We start from the raw sequence: 19670 nt of genomic DNA, 5'->3' as shown, positions 1-19670 counted from the left end.
ACACGGGTCAAGGAGGCCCAGGGTTTGAACCACGGGCCTCCCATGTGATAGATGGACGCCCTAACCACTGGGCCAAGTCCGCTTCCCTAAACATACTTTTATCTCATATTTGGTTACTGGTCATTTTTTACTGGTCCAAAAGATGGCACCCAAAATATAAGCAATTTATGACCTATATTTGCAACAAGTAACAGTAGCAGAAATCAGATTAAGTAACTAAAACTGCCCAAGCAGTAAATTTTTATTGACACTGCATTACAAATAGTCAGGAAAAAAACATCTGTTTACACAAAGCCAATATCTGAACCATCAACTGTAAAAATGTTTCAAAATACAAAGGAAACCTTTCATAACTCAAAATGTATTTTATAAGATAAAAGGTTTTAATTTCTAAAATAATGATGTTATTTACATCAAAAACTTTCAGAAAGCTATAGCACAATTAACCATTAAGACATAGGACTTTGTTCATTTTCTCAGTGAAGAGTATAACTGGCACTTCTAGTCATCTTTGGAAGTGCAGTAATCCTGAAAACATTTAAACTCCCATTCGTAAACATGAATCACTAGAAATCCTTTATTTTTGATAGTTACATCCAGTATAAATAAGTGAAAGTCCTTACCCTTTAACACTCAGGGTAAGATACAAAGCTACTGTTTAGCCAAAATGTAATAAATCCAGAAAAACAATAAATCTACTCTAAAGGTATTAATTCTTATAAAGCAAGGTAAACCCAACTTATTTTGGGATTTTTTGTTCTTCCTAAATGCTTGACAATAAACCAAAAACAGCCCCAAATACTTCATTACAGAATCACTTAAATGGTTTACTACTGAAATGTCCTATAAGTTAAAAGTAATAAAACACTGCTGTAATTTAGACAAAAATTAAATGTTCAATCATTTCATACAAAACAAAAACAATTACTAAAGAGTTTATAAATCTATTTAGTTATCACATTTACTTAAGTCCAGTTTTCTCAATTGAATATCTTATTTAATGAAACTATTTCATCAATTTTTTTCTATCATCTTTGCAGGTCCCAAATAAAATAACTTGCTTAGCATGACTCAGCATAAATATCTTCGTCTTTTAGAGTTTAGACTTAAGCTTACTCCCAAGAAAACATTTTAAGACAACATATCTTCCATGAACATTGCCTGTTCTCTACAACATAATGTAAAAGCCACTTCAAATCTTGTTTTGGAAATAGGCAGTGTATTAAAAAAAATGATTTCTCTTTCCAACGATGCCCTCATTTTTGTCATGTAAAAGACAATCTTACATAAAAATATTTTACTTATGCTAGCTAATACAGAGATTATAATTCCATTTGATTGGTTATTTTATTCAGAAGATTGTTTTAAATTTCCACTAAAGTCTGAATTGTACACAGATCTAGGATGAATCAATACTTACCAAAGACAATTTTTAAAAATAATGTATTAATAAGCAAACTTTGAAAACAATTAAGCAAATATTATATATACTTATATGCAAAATCATTCATGGCTTTATTTTCCTCCCGTATCTGTTACTGAAGAAAAACAGCTTGTAATACATATAAAATAGAAAGTCAGTTTAACTGTCCCCTGTCCTAAGTTTAAATTGAAATATGATCAAAAAGATAAAATTAAAGACTCAGTTCTTTGGACACTTGCATTTGAAATTAAATGGTTACTTTTGCAAGATTCAAACACAAACCTAAAATGATCCGTAAGACAGCAGTGTCCTGGGACAGTACTGAAATGCACAAAGAAACCCTTGTAGATGTGTCTTTTGTGCTCTTCCATCAGTGCACATCATATGTGTAGTACATGAAGAGTACACTGCTACTTACATGTTCCAAAAGTATCAACACCTGTAGAATAGTTATTACCTTTCTAAATTTCATTCACAGTTCAGAACTGTTATTTTGCTTTCACTTGCCGCCATAATCTATTCCTAAATATCATGAAAGGAAAAGCCAGAATACCATTTTACAAAGATATAGCTCATCTCTTAATCTTGATAAATGAATAACATTGTAGATTTGTGCCCAAAATATTTCAAACTATAGTTTGAAGGTACAGATTGTTGTAGAACCTCAGATCCCATCAATTAAAAGTAGATTAAATAAAAATGTTACATTCTATCTCAAAAAGTCAAATATGCTAAGCATGTTATCGAGGATCTGGGGACCAAAAGAACACTACCCATTTCACCCTAGAACCCACAGTTTTCTTCTCTTTGTTCCCAAACCACTTTGACAACTACATGCATTGGGAAACTCAAGAGAACAGGGTGTCCACATCCTTTTTATCTGCTTGTAGCCCAAGAGTGAAAGTGACATCACCTTCACAGGAAGGGAAGCATAGAATCACTGCTTGCAAAATCCCATAGTGGCAGATTCACCATAGAGATGGAACACAAATAAAAAGGAAAAATCAATTCTTCTATAAGAAGCAACAAGAAAATTACAGGGGGAAAAAAAAAGTTCCAATAGCCTCCTTCACTGCCAGTCACACCAAAAAAACTTAAGAAACAACAGGTCTTCAAATGATATGCAGCAGACAGTGACCAATAACCAAAACACGCAACTGCCTCCAAGATCCCACCCACCAAAAAGCAGCAAATATAAATTCAGGGCCTGACTCTTCCACTGGACTAAGACTTAAGTTCACCTAAGCAGAGGGCCCTTGTGGGACAAAGTTACTGTCACAGGCGATTGATTTCTGCATTCAATCCCTTTCCTCTTGACAAATACTATGCAGCTAATGTAAGCATCTTATCAAGGTAAAGAAAGTCCTTTTAGGTCATGCTTTCAAGAAGCTGTCACAGCTAAGCCAAATCTTCTGCTATACCACAGAGAACCAAAAAAAAACTGGGATCTCTTTACTAGAGATTGCATTAATCTGGGGAACCAGATTAAAGACTCAATTATGAAGATTTCAAGGGAAGACTTCAATATTTTATCATAGTTTTATCCTTCACACATCTTTGTACTTATTGTTAAAGTCCAAGCAACCTAGCCAGTGGAGGATAATCTCATGTCAACTCCCATGCAGGACAGTTAGCTCTGCTCTTTTTCCTAGTTATAGACTACTATTTCAAAAATAAATACCTTTTGTCTGCAAAGAAAGTAGCTGAAAAGGAATTAATCAAAATTCAGGATAAATATGTAACTTCCACTGTGAAAATAACTAATAGTACACACCTGACTATGGGTATGTATGTTCTGGATTATCGTCCTATAGGAAAGCAAGTGTTAAGGATAAGCACAGGAAGGACCAAATTCCCAAACACTGCTATTAAAAGTGAGAAAAATTACTTTAGATTCATTATATTGCTTGGCAACCATACTTAGAAAAAAATTAACTTTATCCAGTTTTGGAAAAAGCTTGGTAATGGCCATGTTCATTAATTAGGCTATGCTTGGGCTTAGCAATGATCACACTGCTGGCCTAGAGCACCATACAGCACTAAAGAACTGATACACCTTCTAAAATTTCTTTATTATATTAAACTCTCTTGGCAACTATAGCTATCTCTACCTTCAGGGCATTTTGTTCTATAATAATTGTCTTTCATATTTCTGAAATTGCAATCCAAAACCCTGCTTTGAAAGCATGGGACAAAGACTGTACTGCCCATCTGCAATCTGCCATCTTTGTAAGACAGTAGTATAGACTTCAATAGCAACTCAATTCTAGAAAGAAAAAGGTACTGAGAAAGCCCATCAATCTAATTTTTAGAATTTCTGGCAACTACATAAATGCCCCTTTTAAAGTCTTAGGACATAATAATACAAAATGTGGAACATTAGCTAGACTTTTCTAAGTTATCAGGAGTAAGGTTTAACAAAATTGTTTTACTAACACCTGTTTACCACGGACAGGTACTTAAGGTAAAGGATACCTTCAGACAAAATAATGGTTTGTCTTGCTTATAATTAAAGTTACAACTTTAATTATAGCCCTTTCCCTTAGGCCAAAAAGTAATCCAAGTCAAAATTACTAGGCAACATTTATTTATCTTCAATCAGAAAAATGTTAATGTATCTGATCTTGTTATAACTATGATTAATATACAAGGAAAATACTGCCTGAGAGAAATACAGAAACACAACAGATTTCAACAAGTGAATACAACATTCTCTGTCAATCAAAACAAAATCTCTTAGCAGGTGGGGGACCCACTGGTACAAAAGTAAAGATAAAAGTCAAGAGAGGTTATCACAGTTAAGAAACAGAATTTGGCAAAAAGTCTAATTTTTATAACTGACATTCCTCCTTGCTGTTCAAGTTAACTGTTAGGGAGCAAAAACACAGATAAGTGAGGAAGCAGGTAATGAAATGTTCTTAATGCATACAGGCACTCAAACCTGAACTTTTCTTGAGAAAACAATTATGTTGAATTTATCTTAACTCCTTTGGTGGATGGATGGTATTCACTTAGATTTGAGTTTTTATTTTATATTACACACAAATTACTAAAGCCTTAAAGGAAAAATACCAAGCCCCAATCTTATACTATCAAATTAATTTTGTTATAAATCTTTATTATCTATACTAAGTGATATTTAATAGAAAAATAAGGATCTCCAAAGTTGAAAGCAGCAAGAAGTCATCACAATTCCTTTGATAGCATAGGAGACTTGCCTTTATATATTAAGGAAAAAAATGCAGCTTAATTTTCAATCATTAATCAAACTTCACCCATTCCAAAAGAGTTCTATTAGGTTCTCAGAAATCTCTAAATGCTCATTTATCAGGGGAGCAGTACTGAAATTCTAAAACCATTCATTTGCTATTTCTTAATATAAATTTGTGAAAAACATGTAAACCATACCCCTATCTTTTGGATTACAATGGTTAAACACAAAAACAATTCATCTAACATCTTATAAATCAAAAGCTATACATAAAAGCACCTACAAAATTTTTAAAAATAAAAGATTCACAGTGCACTGCACCTTGGAATATTTAAGGTTGGAACACAGAACATTTAAAAAGCAAATTCAAGGATCTATTTCTCTCTCAAACATTAAAAAAAAACATAGAAGTCAACACAACTTCTCATTTAGCTTCTTAAAATGCAGCACAAAGTATAAGTAAGTTATTGCTTATTCAGCACACTCCTTTATCACTTGATTTTCTCAAACCATCCTAAAATTTCTCAAAGGAGAAATGCAGTTTCTATGTTAAGCACTGCCTTTCTCAAAGTAAACAATGAGAAACTAATACACAGGTTTGAGGGAATAAGTACAGCAGATGTACATAAAATAAGTACATCTAACTTATACAAATTCTGCATAGTTAACCCACATCACTCGCATCTTTTAACATTTTTATCCCAAACTGTCAAGAGATCTAAAAGCCTAAATTTATCACAATTTCATCCCAACAATATGTTTGTTCCACAGTGCATTAAATGAAGCAGCACAACAGCAATATCATTATTCCATAGGCAAACTACCTGTAGTTGAAAGAGATATTAGTTGGTTCCTGAAGAGGCTCAATACCATTAGAGGCCAAACTTCAGGTAACTAATTTCTCCTGCTCTGGTACTGAGAGCTGAAAATTTCAATTCTAAGCACCAGAAAGACTGACCAAAGTACTCGCTTTGTGTGTACTTTTTCTTTAAAAAAAAATCGCACACACATAAAACAACTAAAAATTAAATGGTTTCTGGATGATGGTAAAAAAGAGAAAATGATTCACCTTCCAGGCAAAACTACGTTTTCACTCCCTTAACAATTTAATAGAAATATAGAATGCTGGGACCAACTATAAATATGGCTCAAAGAAACCCAAGCAAAGCAGTTGTATTTCTGAGAAGAACAACAATAAAAGCTTCCAAACACAATCATGTAATGCATTAAAAACAAAAAAAGGTCACAGAGGGATTCACATATTTGTCACATTAAAAGACGCAGGATTCCAGAAAGCCTAATTCTAAATATACTGCTGTAATTGTGAATTCTCCTGCTTAGCACCAAGAGGATACTTTCATTAATAAATATAATGTCTCTTTAAAAAAATCAAGCCATTTAAAAGCTAAAGCAAAGTAATACCAAGTGAATTCCTTATAACAGTGCCTTCTTTTAAAGTCCCACTGGGTTAACTAGAGCCCCTATTAAATAGGTTACCTATACAGAATGAAGATTTCTACTAAAACATTTTTAAGTAGAGAGATATTTTGTGGATACCACACATAAAAAAGATTTAAAAACCCACATGACAGGTGCACACAACACACGTAAATGCACACAATCCCCCTCACCCAAAGAAATACCTTCAATGAGGTCAGATGCAGCCAAAACACTAAAGCCCCCCTCAAGTCCTGGTGATTGTCCTCAATTACAGCTGAATTCCTTCTTAAAATGGGCATTGTCACCCTTATTTGGATTTAAGAATCAAGAAGAAGCTAGGTACATTCCTATGAATGAGTAACGTATGTTACTCTGATGTTCTGACCCTCCCTAGTGAAATGCTTTGTACCTGGTTAAATTGATACACTTTTCCCTCCTGTTCCATCATCTAGAGGCTTCAGCATGCCAATTTTAAAAGCCTGACAGTCTCTGCTACTGCTGCAAATTGGAAACTAATGAACATCAGTTTCCACAAACACTGAGATGCAATGTCAAATCTAATTATGTCAGTTTTACAATACAAATTTACACAACCGTAATACAGAAAAAATTTTCACAAGAACAAAATCATTGTACAAATGCAGAGGGTTGGAGGCAGGATGGTAAAGACATGACCAAAGAGTTTGCTGCGTCCTGGCCTCCAGGCTCTCTGCTACCCTCTCTCTAGCAGTTTCACAGGTTTACTAACTGCATGCAGCACAACTCAGGATCACAGCAGCAACTCTCTGCTGCCCTAGTCCCTCCCCGGGCTGCGGACTTTGTCCTTTAATGAAGTGCTAAGAGTTCATTTTGAACACAAACATTATATTGCAGATGCTGGCTCTAAGTAAAACCTTTCACAATACTCCAAGCAGAGGAGGATTAGAGAGCCTAAGTGGTTAGAAGCAAAGAAATGTGCAAAATGCCACCAAAGCAGAAGACCTGCAATCCTGACTTCTGTGACATTTCAGCACTTATGTTCATTTAATAATTGTGCATTTTAAGTCTCTTTTAAGAATTTCAATATAAGTAAACTATTATTGCAATCACTCTAATGGGCAGGTCAAACATACCCATTAACTTGGCTACTTGATGACACAATTTTCTTGCCAGAGTACAAAATAAAACCCACAACTGCATGAAAAGAATGCCCTTGAAAAAAAAGAATTAAAAAAACCTAGTTAGCCAAACACTGAAAAGGTACACCTGTATAAAAGAGTATAAATGTCATATACAGTGCAAACTTCTGTTTCTTTCCACTCTTTCTTCTGTACAGAGAACTGTCTCTTCAGAAACATCATTGCCTCCCTGCATTTCTTTAAAACACCTGAGAAAGGTAAGGCTCAAAGAGACACCTACTCAAATTCAACAGGTCTCTGATCTTAGGACAATACATTTGCTGCTATCAAAGGTCCAAAATTTTCATTATGGCATTATGGTCAAACTTGAAACTCAAAAAGGTCCTGGATGAAAATGGGAACTTGCAATGTCCATTGCATGCCACAGACTGTCCCTCGGCATGTTCTAGCAACTGGTCTTCACTGGAGGAAGGTAAATCATACACAGCATCTGTTTAAAACAAATGAATAAATAAACTCAGTAACTTAGTAAGAAATCAAATATTGTCCTTGTTCTTTGTATAGAGTTTATATTCCCACACTCTGAATCTAACCTAAGCAGAACCTAAAATAGCGCTCAATTAAATTTTTACCTATTATTTGTTATTTCCACATAAACATTCAAAATCACAATCTCAGCCTTTAAGACGCTTGACATTTACTTGCATTCAAAATGGGCTTAAATTTGTTTTCCTCCCATATATGTATTTTTTACCAACATAAAGGGAGCTTCCTCACCAAGACCAAAATGTATGCAATAATAAAGCTAGAACTTATCAAGTCTTTAGGGAATATATCAACCTAACGAAAAATCCAGATTTATAAAACTATAGTACAACACACCACCAATTTATCTGGGCTTTTTTAAAATTCTTTTCTTGAGGAACTGGGGACCAGGGATTAAACCCAGACCTCATAGGGAAGCCGGTAAGCAACCACTGAGCCACATCAGCTCCCCTGAGCTGGTTTTTACGTTTGTTTTGCTTGTTTCGTTTTTAGGAAGTACCAGAAACCAAACCCAGGACCATCCATGTGGAAGCAAGCGCTCAATTGCTTAAGCCACATCCACTCCCTGGGCTTTTTAAAAATAGAGCATGGACCCGTCTAGTAGAATAGGTTTGAAATGGGCAAAAATCCTTTTATACTTCTTTTTCAAGACAACTCAAAGTTTTATTTATCATACCAACTAAGGTGGGTATACTGATTTACACTATGCCTTTATAATGTTCCAAAATATATGGCTATTAAGAGATATCATAAAATAAATCTAATTAACATAACTTGAAATCAGGTAACTATTAGTCTATCATTCCCCATCACCCAAAATGGCAAAAAAAACCTTATTAACAAGAATTCTGATATGAGAATGGCAGAGTAGGAAGCTCCAGTAATCAGTCTCTCCACCAAAGCAACAACTGAAATCACAGGAACTGCCTAATCAACCACTTTGAAACTCTAGAGTCTAGCATGCAGAGAGCATACAGGGAGGATCCATAAAGGATACAGGAAGAAGAGACTGGCAAATTTACAATAAATACTGCTGAGTTTCACCTTCCCTGCAGCAGCTACCATCCCTCTGCCCCCAGCATCATGCAAGGCACCAGGGGCAACTGGGGCTCCACTTCCTGGCTCAGCTTGCTAGTGGCCAGGCTGGGACATAAAGAACTCTGGAAATGTGTGATCTGATTCTAGATCTCAACCTTTGCTCAACTACTTCAGATAGCTGGGGGCTGGTTATGATCCTCAAATATGCTCAAGGAGATAAAGGAAAATAAGGAAAATAAGAAGGAACAATATGGGAATCACGCCATAAAAATACTGACATTGAATAATACAATAACTGAAATTAAAAATTCCCTAGGAAGTTTCAACTGTGCCAGAAGGTGGCAGAAGAAAGACTCTGTGAACTCAAAGTCAAGACAACTGTAATGATTCAGGTTGAATAGTAGAAAGATTAAAGGGCGGGGAAAAAAATAAGAACAGAACCTAAGCCATCTGTGGGACATCACCAAGCATGCCAATATACACATTATGGGAATCCCAGAAACCCAGAAGGAGAAGAAAAGAAAGAGGCACGAGGATTATTCAAAGAAATAATGGCAGAGAATATCCCAAATTTAATGCGACATGAATATGCACATTTAAGAACCCCAACAAATTCCAAACAGGATAAATTCAAAGAAAACCATGCCCAGATACACAGGAATCGAATTACCCAAAGACAAGGAGAGAGTTCTAAAAGCTGCAAGAGAAAAGCAACAAGTTATGTACAAGGAAATCCCAAAAAGATTGAATGCCAATTTCTCATTAGAAACCATGGAGACAATAAGGCCGTGGTACAAAATATTTAAAGTGCTGAAAGAAAATAATTACTGGGAAACGGACTTGGCCCAGTGGTTAGGGCATCCGTCTACCACATGGGAGGTCTGCGGTTCAAACCCTGGGCCTCCTTGACCCATGTGGAGCTGGCCCATGCACAGTGCTGATGCGTGCAAGGAGTGCCGTGCCACGCAGGGGTGTCCCCCGTGTAGGGGAGCCCCACGCGCAAGGAGTGCACCCATAAGGAGAGCCGCCCAGCGCGAAAGAAAGTGCAGCCTGCCCAGGAATGGCGCCGCCCACACTTTCCGTGCCGCTGACAACAACAGAAGCAGACAAAAGAAACAAGACGCAGCAAATAGACACAGAGAACAGACAACCGGGGGAGGGGGGGAATTAAATAAATAAATCTTTTTTTAAAAAAGAAAAAAAGAAAATAATTACTAACCAAGAATTTCATATCTGGACTTTCAAAAATGAGAGAAAGATTAAACATTTCCAGATAAACAAAGGCTGAGGAAATTTGTCACCACTAGACCTGTACTACAAGCAATGTTACAGAGAGTTCTTCAGACTAAAAGAAAAGGACATTAGATATTGGATGAGAACAGCATATAAGAAATAAAGGTCTGTGGTAAAAGTAACAATATGGGTAATTATAAATGCCAGTACTGTTGTATTGTTACTTAATTCCATTTTTTGCCTCATACAGGTACAAATGCGTAAAGAAGTATGATAAGCTGATGCTTAGAAATACATAATGTACAAAGATGCAATTTACAACAAGACAAAGAAAAGGTGGGGGAAGAGAACAGTAGATGAACAGTGTGTAAGTATTACTGAAGATAAGCTGGTATCAAATATAACAAGATTTAAGTAAGATGTTAAATTTTAAACCTTGGTAAACAACTAAGAAAATACATGAAAAATAAATTCAGAAAGAACTGAGAAGAATCTCAAAATCGTACAATAAAAAACAAATAAATATGGAAGTAGGCATTAAAAGAAGAACTAAGAGTCAAAAAAGGTTTTAAGACTTAAAACACCAAATACCAAAATGGGAAAAGAAAGTCCTGCATTATCAGCTATTACTTTAATTGTAAATGGAATGAACTCTCCAAACAAAAGGCAGAGATTGGAAGAATGGATAAAAGAGTATGACCCAACTACTTACTGTTTATAAGTGACACCTTAAATTCAAAGACATATGAAGGCTGAAAGTAGAAGGATAGAAAAATATATACCATGCAAAGAGTAACCAAGAGAGCTCAGGTAGCTATATTAATATCAGATAAAATAGACATTAAGTGAAAAGCTGTTACAAGAGACTATGAGGGACACTATATACTGATAAAGGGAGCAATTCAATAAAAAGACATAACAATTATAAATATATATGCACCTAATCAGCAGCCACCAAAATATGATGCAAATAGTGACAGATTTGAAGGGAGAAATGGATAGTTCTACATTAATAGCAGATTTAAATATATTAACTTTAAATCAATGGATAGAACATCTAGACAGAACATCATAGGGAATTAGAAGATTTGAATGATACTCTAAACCAACTAGACCAGACATCTAGAGAACTTCAACCAACAGCAGCAGAACACACATTCTTCTATATTGCAGATGCACACGTCCTCTAGAATAGACGATATGTTCGGTAAAAAAAAAAAAAAACAAGTCTCAATAAATTAAAAAATATTGAAATCATACAAAGTAGCTTCTCAGATCACAATGGAATAAAGCTAGAAATCAGTATCAGAGAGAGAAATTTAAAAATCACAAATATGTGGAAATAAAACTCAATCTACCTATGGGTCACAGAAGAAACCACAAGGGAAATTTTTTTTTATTTTCTTTTAAAAGTTACATTCAAAAAATATGAGGTCCCCATATATCCCCCACCCCACTACAAGGGAAATTAGGAAATATTTTGAGGAGAATGAAAATGAAAACAGCATACCAAAATTTACGGATGCAGGAAAGGCAGTGCCGAGAGGGAAATTCATAGCTTCTAAATGCTTACATTAAAAAAAAGATCTTAGAGACCAAATCTCAAAATTTGAAGAGCTAAAAAACCAAACATGGGAAGCAGATTTGGCTCAATGGATAGAGTGTCTGCCTACCACATGGGAGGTCCAGGATTCAAACCCAGGGCCTCCTGACCCATTTGATGAGCTGGCCCACACGCAGTGCTAATACGCGCAAGGAGTGCTGTGACACACAGGAGTGTCCCCCCATGTAGGGGAGCCCCACGCGCAAGGAGTGCGCCCCGTACGGAGAGCCGTCCAGCGCGAAAAAAGTGCAGCCTGCCCAGGAATGGTGCCGCAAACACAAGATGCAAGATGATGCAACAAAATAAGAGACACAGATTCACAGTGCCACTGACAAGAATACAAGCGGACACAGAAGAACACACAGCAGATGGACACAGAGAGCAGACAACTGGGGGTGGGGGGAGAGGGTGGGGAAGGGGAGAGAAATTTAAAAATAAAATAAAATAAAAATAAAATAGGGAAGCAGACTTGGCCCAATGGATAGGGTGTCTGCCTAGCACATGGAAGGTCCCCGGTTCAAACCCCGGGCCTCCATGACTCACATGGAGCTGGCCCATGCGCGATGCTGATGCGCACAAGAAGTGCCATGCCATGCAGGGGTGTCCCCCGCATAGGGGAGCCCCACACACAAGGAGTACGCCCCGTAAGGAGAGCTGCCCGGCATGAAAGAAAGTGCAGCCTGCCCAAGAATGGTGCCACACACACGGAGAGCTGACACAACAAGATGATGCAACAAAAAGAAATAGAGATTCCCGGTACCACTGATAAGGATAGAAGTGGTGACAGAAGAACACACAGAGAATGGATAGAGTAGACAATGGGGGGGGGGAGGGAAGAGAAATAAATTAAATAAATACATAAATAAATCTTTAAAACAAACCATAAGAAAAAAACAGAGCAGAAGGAAGGAAATAAACTCTAAAGACAAATGAGATAGAGAATTAAAAAAGCAAGAGATAATCAGCAAAACCAAAAGTTGGATCTTGAAAGGGTCAATAAAATGAACAAACCTTTGTTAGATTGATATAAAAAAAAAAAAAAAAGGACACAAATAACAAAATCATAAGTGAAAAGGGTGACATTACTAACAACTCCACTGAAATAAAAAGGACCATAAGAGGATACTATGAACTATATGGCAACAAACTGGATAACCAATACAAAATGGACAAATTCCCAGAAACACACAAACTACTTACACTTACTTAAGAAGAAGTAGATCTCAACAAACCAATAACTAGTAAAGAGATGGAATCAATTATCAAAACATCCCAACAAAGAAAAGCCCAGAACCAGATGGCTTCAAAGATGAATTTTATCAAACAGTCCACCAAGAAGCAGTAACATCAATCCTGATTATACTCTTACAAAAAGAAGAGGGAACACTCCCTAACTCATTCTGAGGCCAACATCACCCTCATACCAAAGCCAAATAAAAGTTACTACAAAGGAAAACAAACAATACCAAAAAACCTAGAAACAAATATCCCTTATGAATATACATGCCAAAATTCTCAATTAAGTACTACCAAACCAAATCAGCAGTGCATCAAAAGAATCATACATCATAAGCAAGAGGGATTCATTCTAGGTATGAAAGGATGGTTCAACATAAGAAAAGCAATCAACATAACACATCACCTTAAGAGAAAAGAAGGAAAAACACATGATTATCTCAATTGATACAGAAAAGGCATCTGAAAAAAACCATTAACCCCTCTTGATAAAAATATTTACAAAACTAGGAATAGAAGAAAATTTCCTCAAAATGATAAAGGGCATATATGAAAATCCCACAAGTAACATCATACTCAATGTGAAAGACTGAAAATTATCCCTCTAAAATCAGGAACAGGACAAAGATGCTGACTGTCACCACTGTTATTCAACACTGTACTCAAAAGTCCTAGCTAGAGTAATTAGGCAAAAGAAAGAAAGAAAAGTCATCCAAACTGGAAAAGAAAAATTGAAACTTTACCTATTTGCAGATGACATGATCTACAGAAAATCATGAAAAATACCCCACAAAGCTAAAGCTCCTAGAGCTAATAAATGAATTCAATAAAATGGAAGGTAAAAGATCAACACCCAAAAATAAGTAGTGTTTCTATACACACACAATAAACAATCAGAAGTAAAGGGAAAAAATTCCATTTACCATTAATTAGCAACTCAAAGAATCAAATACCTAGGAATAAATCTAACCAAGGTTGTAAAGGACTTGTAAACAGAACAATACATATCATTACTAATGGAAATCAATAAATAAATGGAATGGTATTCTGTGTTCAAGGATTGGAAACTATTGTTAAGATGCTAATTATACCCAAAGTGATTTACAGACTCAAGCAATATTAATCAAAATTCCAACAACTTGGGAAGCGGACTTGGCCCAATGGATAGGGAGTCCGTCTACCACATGGGAGGTCTATGGTTCAAACCCCGGGCCTCCTTGACCCGTGTGGAGCAGACCCATGCGCAGTGCTAATGCGCGCAAGGAGTGCGCCCCATAAGGAGAGCCACCCAGCGGGAAAGAAAGTGTAGCCTGCCCGACAGTGGTGCCGCAAACATGGAGAGCTGACAATGACACAATGAAAAGAAACAAAGATTCCCGGTGCTGCCGATAAGGATAGAAGCGGTCACAGAAGAATACACAGCGAATAGACACAGAGAGCAGTCAACTGGCGGGCGGGGGAAGGGGAGAGGGAAAAAAAAATTCCAACAACTCTATTTGCAGAAATTGAAAAGCCAATCGTAAAATTTATTGGAAGGTAAGGGCCCCAAATAGACAAAGCCATTCTGAAAAAGAAGAACAAATTGAAGGAATCACATTCCCAATCTTAAAACTCATTAAAAAGCCAAAATAATCAAAACAGCATGATACTGGCACGAAGACAGACATATAGACCATAGGATTCAAACCAAGAACTCAAAATTCGACCCTCACACTTACGGCCAAATGATTTTTGATAAGGTGGAAAAGACCCCTCAACTGGGAAAGAAATATCTCTTCAACAAAAGGTGCTGGAAAAATGGATCTCCATTTGCATAAAAAAAAAAAGAGAGAGAGAGGAGGAACCCTACCTCATACCATATACAAAAATTTACTCAAGATGGATCAAAGACCTAAATATAAGAGCCAAGACCATAAAACTCCGAGAGGATAATGTTGGGAAGCATCTGTGAGATCTAGTAGCAGGAAATGGTTTTGTAAAATTTACACCCAAAGCAGAACCAATAAAAAAATAATTAAATGGGACTGCCTCAAAATTAAAAACTTCCGTGCTTCAAAAGAATGTATCAAAAAAGAGAAAAAGCCACCTACTCAATGGGAGAAAATATTTGGGAAACATTTATACAATAAATCTTATATCTCCATAATAAAAAAGCCAACCCATTTAAAAAATAGGCCAGGGATTTAAAGAAACACTTTTCCAAAGAGGAAATACAAATGGTTAAAAAGTACATGAAAAAATACTCAACTTCATTAGCTAACAGGGAAATGCAAATCAAAATCACTATGAGTTATCATCTTATACTACTAGACACCTATAAAATTGTATAGTGCAAGTATAAACCATAATGTAAACTATATAGAGCTTGGCTAGTAGCAATACTTCATTCAGTATCGGTTCATCAATTGTACCACACTAATGTAAAGTATTATTACTAGACGAAAATGTGAGAGGGGGAGCAGGTGGGTTATATGAGAATACCCTATACTTTCAATGTAACTTTTCTGTAATCTAAAGCTTTTCTAAAAATAAGGTGTATTTAAAAAAATTCAGTAAATGAATGAATGAATTTACTGAACATGGAAATACATTACAGTGAGTATAACTAACACTACTGATTTATAAATGCAATTTTGGCTGAAAGGGGTAGTTTGTAGATGTAATATTGCAACTGAAAAAAGTTAAGAGAATAAACTTATGATTTCAGTGGTAGATAAAGATTGTGATATAGTATAAGAATGTTCTTTTACAAAGTGTTAGGAATATGGTGATACAAGGGAAAATTACAATTATGGATGATAGTTAAGGGTATTATTCTAATATTTTTGCAGCAATGACTAAGAAAATAGTATATCAATTCTAAAGGACAATAGGAAGGTATAAGGTATATGCGATTTTTCCTTTTGGAGTAATGAAAACGTTCTAAAATTGACTGAGGTGATGATAACAGAACTCTGTGATAAATATGAGAGCCACTGAAGTGTATACTTTGAATGTATTACACAAAGCATAGGACTGTAGAACACAATGAAACCTGAGGTGGAAGATGAACTGTGGTTACAGTACAAATATGAGACTGTTTTCTAATGAACTATAAAAATATATACTGCTAATACAGGGTGTTAATAACCAGGTGGGTTGAGGGAAAAACACAACAAGTGTAAGATATTGGCTATAGTTAGTAGAAATATTTTGACAACGCTCATTCATAGTTTTAACAATTGTTACACAAAAATGCAAGGTGTTGGTGGTAGGGTAATGTATGGGAGCCCTCTACGATATGTATCTTTTGTAAGAACACAACTTTTACTATACACTTTATGTTTATGTATGATGGATGCATAAATGATAAACTTCAATTTTAAAAGAGTTAAAAAAAATTCAACCCTCATTTCTATGGCCAACTGATTTTTTTTTAACAAACCAATTTTATTGATATATATTAATAAAGCATAAATCTGTCCAAAGTGTACAATCAATGGTATTCGGTGCAATCACATAGTTGTGCATTCATCACGTCAATCATTTTTAGAGCACCTTCATTATTCCAATAAAAACAAAAAACTAACAAAACTCATCCCCTCATTGGGGAAAGAAAAGTCTTCAACAAATGGTGTTGGGAAAAGAGGATGTCCATGTGCGAAAAAATGAAGATAGATCCCTACCTATAATAAATAAAAAATCAACTCAGAGGGATCACAGACCTAATGAAATAGAAGAACTAGAACTATGAAACTACTAAAACATAATGAAATGAAGCGTCTTCAGGACCATGTATTAGGCAATGGTTTCCTAGACCTTATATGTAAATCACAAGCAACAAAAGGAAAAAAAACAAAGGATAAATAGGACCTCCTCAAAATTAAAAACTTTGTGTATCAAAAGTCTTTATCATGAAAATGAAAAGACAACCCAGTCAATGGGAGAAAATATTTCGAAACCACATATTTAATAAGGGTTGAATATCCAAAACATATAAAGAAATCCTACAGCTCAAAAATAAAGAAGAGACAACCCAATAAAAAAATGGGGGGGGAGGGGAGTGGATGTGTCTCAAGCGATTTGGCTCCCAACTACCATATGGGAGATCAAGCGTTGGATTCCCAGGGCCTCCTAGTGAAGGCAAGCTGGCCTGCACAGCAAGCTGGCCCAAGGAGAGAGCTGGCCCAGGTAGAGTGCTGGCCTGTGCAGAAAGCTGGCCCAGAGAGCTGGTGTTGCAAGATGATGCAACAAAAAGAGACACAGATGAGACACAATAAGAGACGCGGTAGACCAGAGAGATGAGTTGGCGCAAGAGATTAAGTGCCTCTTTCCCACTCCAGAAAGTCCAAGGATTGGTTCCCGTTGCCACCTAAAGAGAAGACAAGCAGACACAGAAGAATGCAGAGCACATAGACACAGAGAGCAGACAATGAGGGGGGAGATAAATAAATAAATCTTTAAAAAAAGGGGAGGAGGAAAGCCTTGAACAGACATTTCAACAAAGATACACAAATAGCAAAAATAAGATGTTCAACATCTTTAGTTATTAGGGAAAAGCAAACCAAACCACAATGGCATACCATTTCAGATTCACTAGAACGGCTACTATTAAAACAGAAAATTACAAAAGTTACAAGTATTAGAGAGGAAGCAGAGAAAGAGGAACACTCACTGTTTTTGGGAATTTAAAATGGTACAGCCACTGTGAAAGACAGTTTGGTTGTTCTTCAAAAAGTTAAGAATAAAATTTCCAAATGACCCAGCAATGCCACTTCTAGTTATATACCCGAAAGTTTTGAAAGCAGGACTTGAAAAAATACTTGTACACCAATGTTCACAGCAGCATTATTCACAATTGCCTAAAGACAGGAGTCCAAATATCCATCAACCAATGAACGGCTAAATACAATGTGGTATATACATAAAATGGAATATTATACAGCCATAGATAGAAGCTGTTACATGCGACAACATGGATGAACCTTGAAAAGAACAGAATGAAATAAGCCAGACACAAAAGAACAAATTTGGTATGACCTCACTGACATGAAATAATTAGAATAAACAAACTCACAGACGTAGAATATAGAATATTGTTTACAAGGGGAAAGGGTAGGGTAGGAAATGGGGATTTAACACAATTTGTACAGTTTCTGTTTGATCACATTTTATGGTCGCCATGGTAGCACAGCATATGAACTAATTAACAGCATTCAATTATATATATGGTAGCATAGCATGTGAACTGCCGTTAATTATTTAACAGAGGTTAAGAAGGGAAATTTTAGGCTGCATATGTGTTATTTTATTTTTAAGATTTATTTCTTTCTCACTCCCCCCCCCCCCCCACTGTCTGCTCTCTCAGTCCACTCACTGTGCATTCTTCTGTTTCTGCTTGTCTTCTCTTTAGGCGACCCTGGGAACTGATCCTGGGACTTTCTGGAGTGGGAGAGAGGTGCTCAATCTCTTGCACCACCTCAGCTCCCTGGTCTGCTATATCTCTTATTCTCTCTCCTCTGTATCTCTTTTTGTTGCATCATCTGGCTATGCCAGCTCTCCACTTGGGGCAGCTTGCCATGCAAGCCAGCACTCCCGCACAGGCCAGCACTCTACTCAGGCTGGCTTTCCATGAAGGCTAGCTCTCCACACAGCCAGCCTGCCTTCACTAGAAGGTCCCAGGAATCGAACCCTGGATCTCCCATATGGTAGACAAGAGCCCAATCGCTTGAGCCACATCAGCCTCCCTATACTAAATTCTAATGATAGTTTCAATTTCTTCAGTTAACCTTAACTTTCCAGAATAGGATTAAAGCATCTTCCATTTTTTATATTACTCTTTTTTTCCTACTGGTTGTGCCATCGTCTTTTTTGGTGTGTCGCTTTGTCACACGAGGGCCTGTGCCTATCTCCGCACAGCATGGGAGCCTGAACCTCACTGCACAACTCTAGGACACCTTTTTTTCTTTTTTTTTTTTTTCACTAGGAAGTTCCAGGGATCAAACCCAGGTCTCCAGATGGTGAACAGGAGCTCAATAGCTTGACCCATAGCTGCTTCCCTATGATTACTCTTACTTTAAATATTCAGCATAAGCAAATTCTTAAGAGAAAAATGCTTCTTTTTATTTTATTTTATTATTTTTTTAAAGATTTATTTATTTCTCTCCCCTACCCTCCCTCCCCACCCTGGTTGTCTGTTCTCTGTGTCTATTTGCTGCGTCGTCTTCTTTGTCCGCTTCTGTTGTTGTCAGCAGCACAGGAATCTGTGTTTCTTTTGTTGCGTCATCTTGTTGTGTCAGCTCTCTGTGTGGGTGGCACCATTCTTAGGCAGGCTACACTTTCTTTTGCGCTGGGTAGCTCTCCTTATGGGGTGCACTCCTTGCGCGTGGGGCTCCCCTATGCGGGGACACCCCTGTGTGGCACGGCACTCCTTGCGCGCATCAGCGCTGCACATGGGCCAGCTCCACTCGGGTCAAGGAGGCCCGGGATTTGAACCGCGGACCTCCCATGTGGTAGACGGACACCCTAACCACTGGGCCAAGTCTGCTTCCCAGTGCTTCTTTTTAAAATAGGTTTTACCATGATTAAACCATAGAAAGGATTTCAAGAAATGTAACTAAAATCCTTTTCATTTCTTAGACTTCCATATGAAAGCCGTAAATTTAGATGGTGAATAAATACTTATCTACTCAGAGAATTTCATACAATTCAAAATGGTACCTAAGTGTTCTAGCTAGAACTTCTAGCACAGTATTGAATAACTGTGGTTGACAGTGGACACTGTTGTCTTGTTCCCAATCTCAGCAAGAAGCTTTCAGTCTTTCACTACAGAGGACAATAAAA

At 36.7% G+C, this 19670-nt stretch overlaps 1 protein-coding gene across 1 annotated transcript in view; it reads right to left on the bottom strand.

The window, feature by feature from the left end:
* Window positions 1–208: 208 nt before the first annotated feature.
* DCP2 (decapping mRNA 2) overlaps window positions 209–19670 on the bottom strand; it is an 82448-nt gene continuing 62986 nt past the window's right edge. The window contains exon 11 of the mRNA XM_004480292.4: window positions 209–7682. Coding sequence (XP_004480349.1) covers window positions 7519–7682 — 164 coding nt within the window. The 3' untranslated portion in view covers window positions 209–7518. The remainder of the gene's footprint in view (window positions 7683–19670) is intronic.

The sequence above is a fragment of the Dasypus novemcinctus genome, chromosome 2 (assembly GCF_030445035.2).
Source record: "Dasypus novemcinctus isolate mDasNov1 chromosome 2, mDasNov1.1.hap2, whole genome shotgun sequence".
In the NCBI taxonomy this organism is placed as follows: domain Eukaryota; kingdom Metazoa; phylum Chordata; class Mammalia; order Cingulata; family Dasypodidae; genus Dasypus; species Dasypus novemcinctus.
This window is presented reverse-complemented; position numbering and strand designations above follow the sequence as displayed.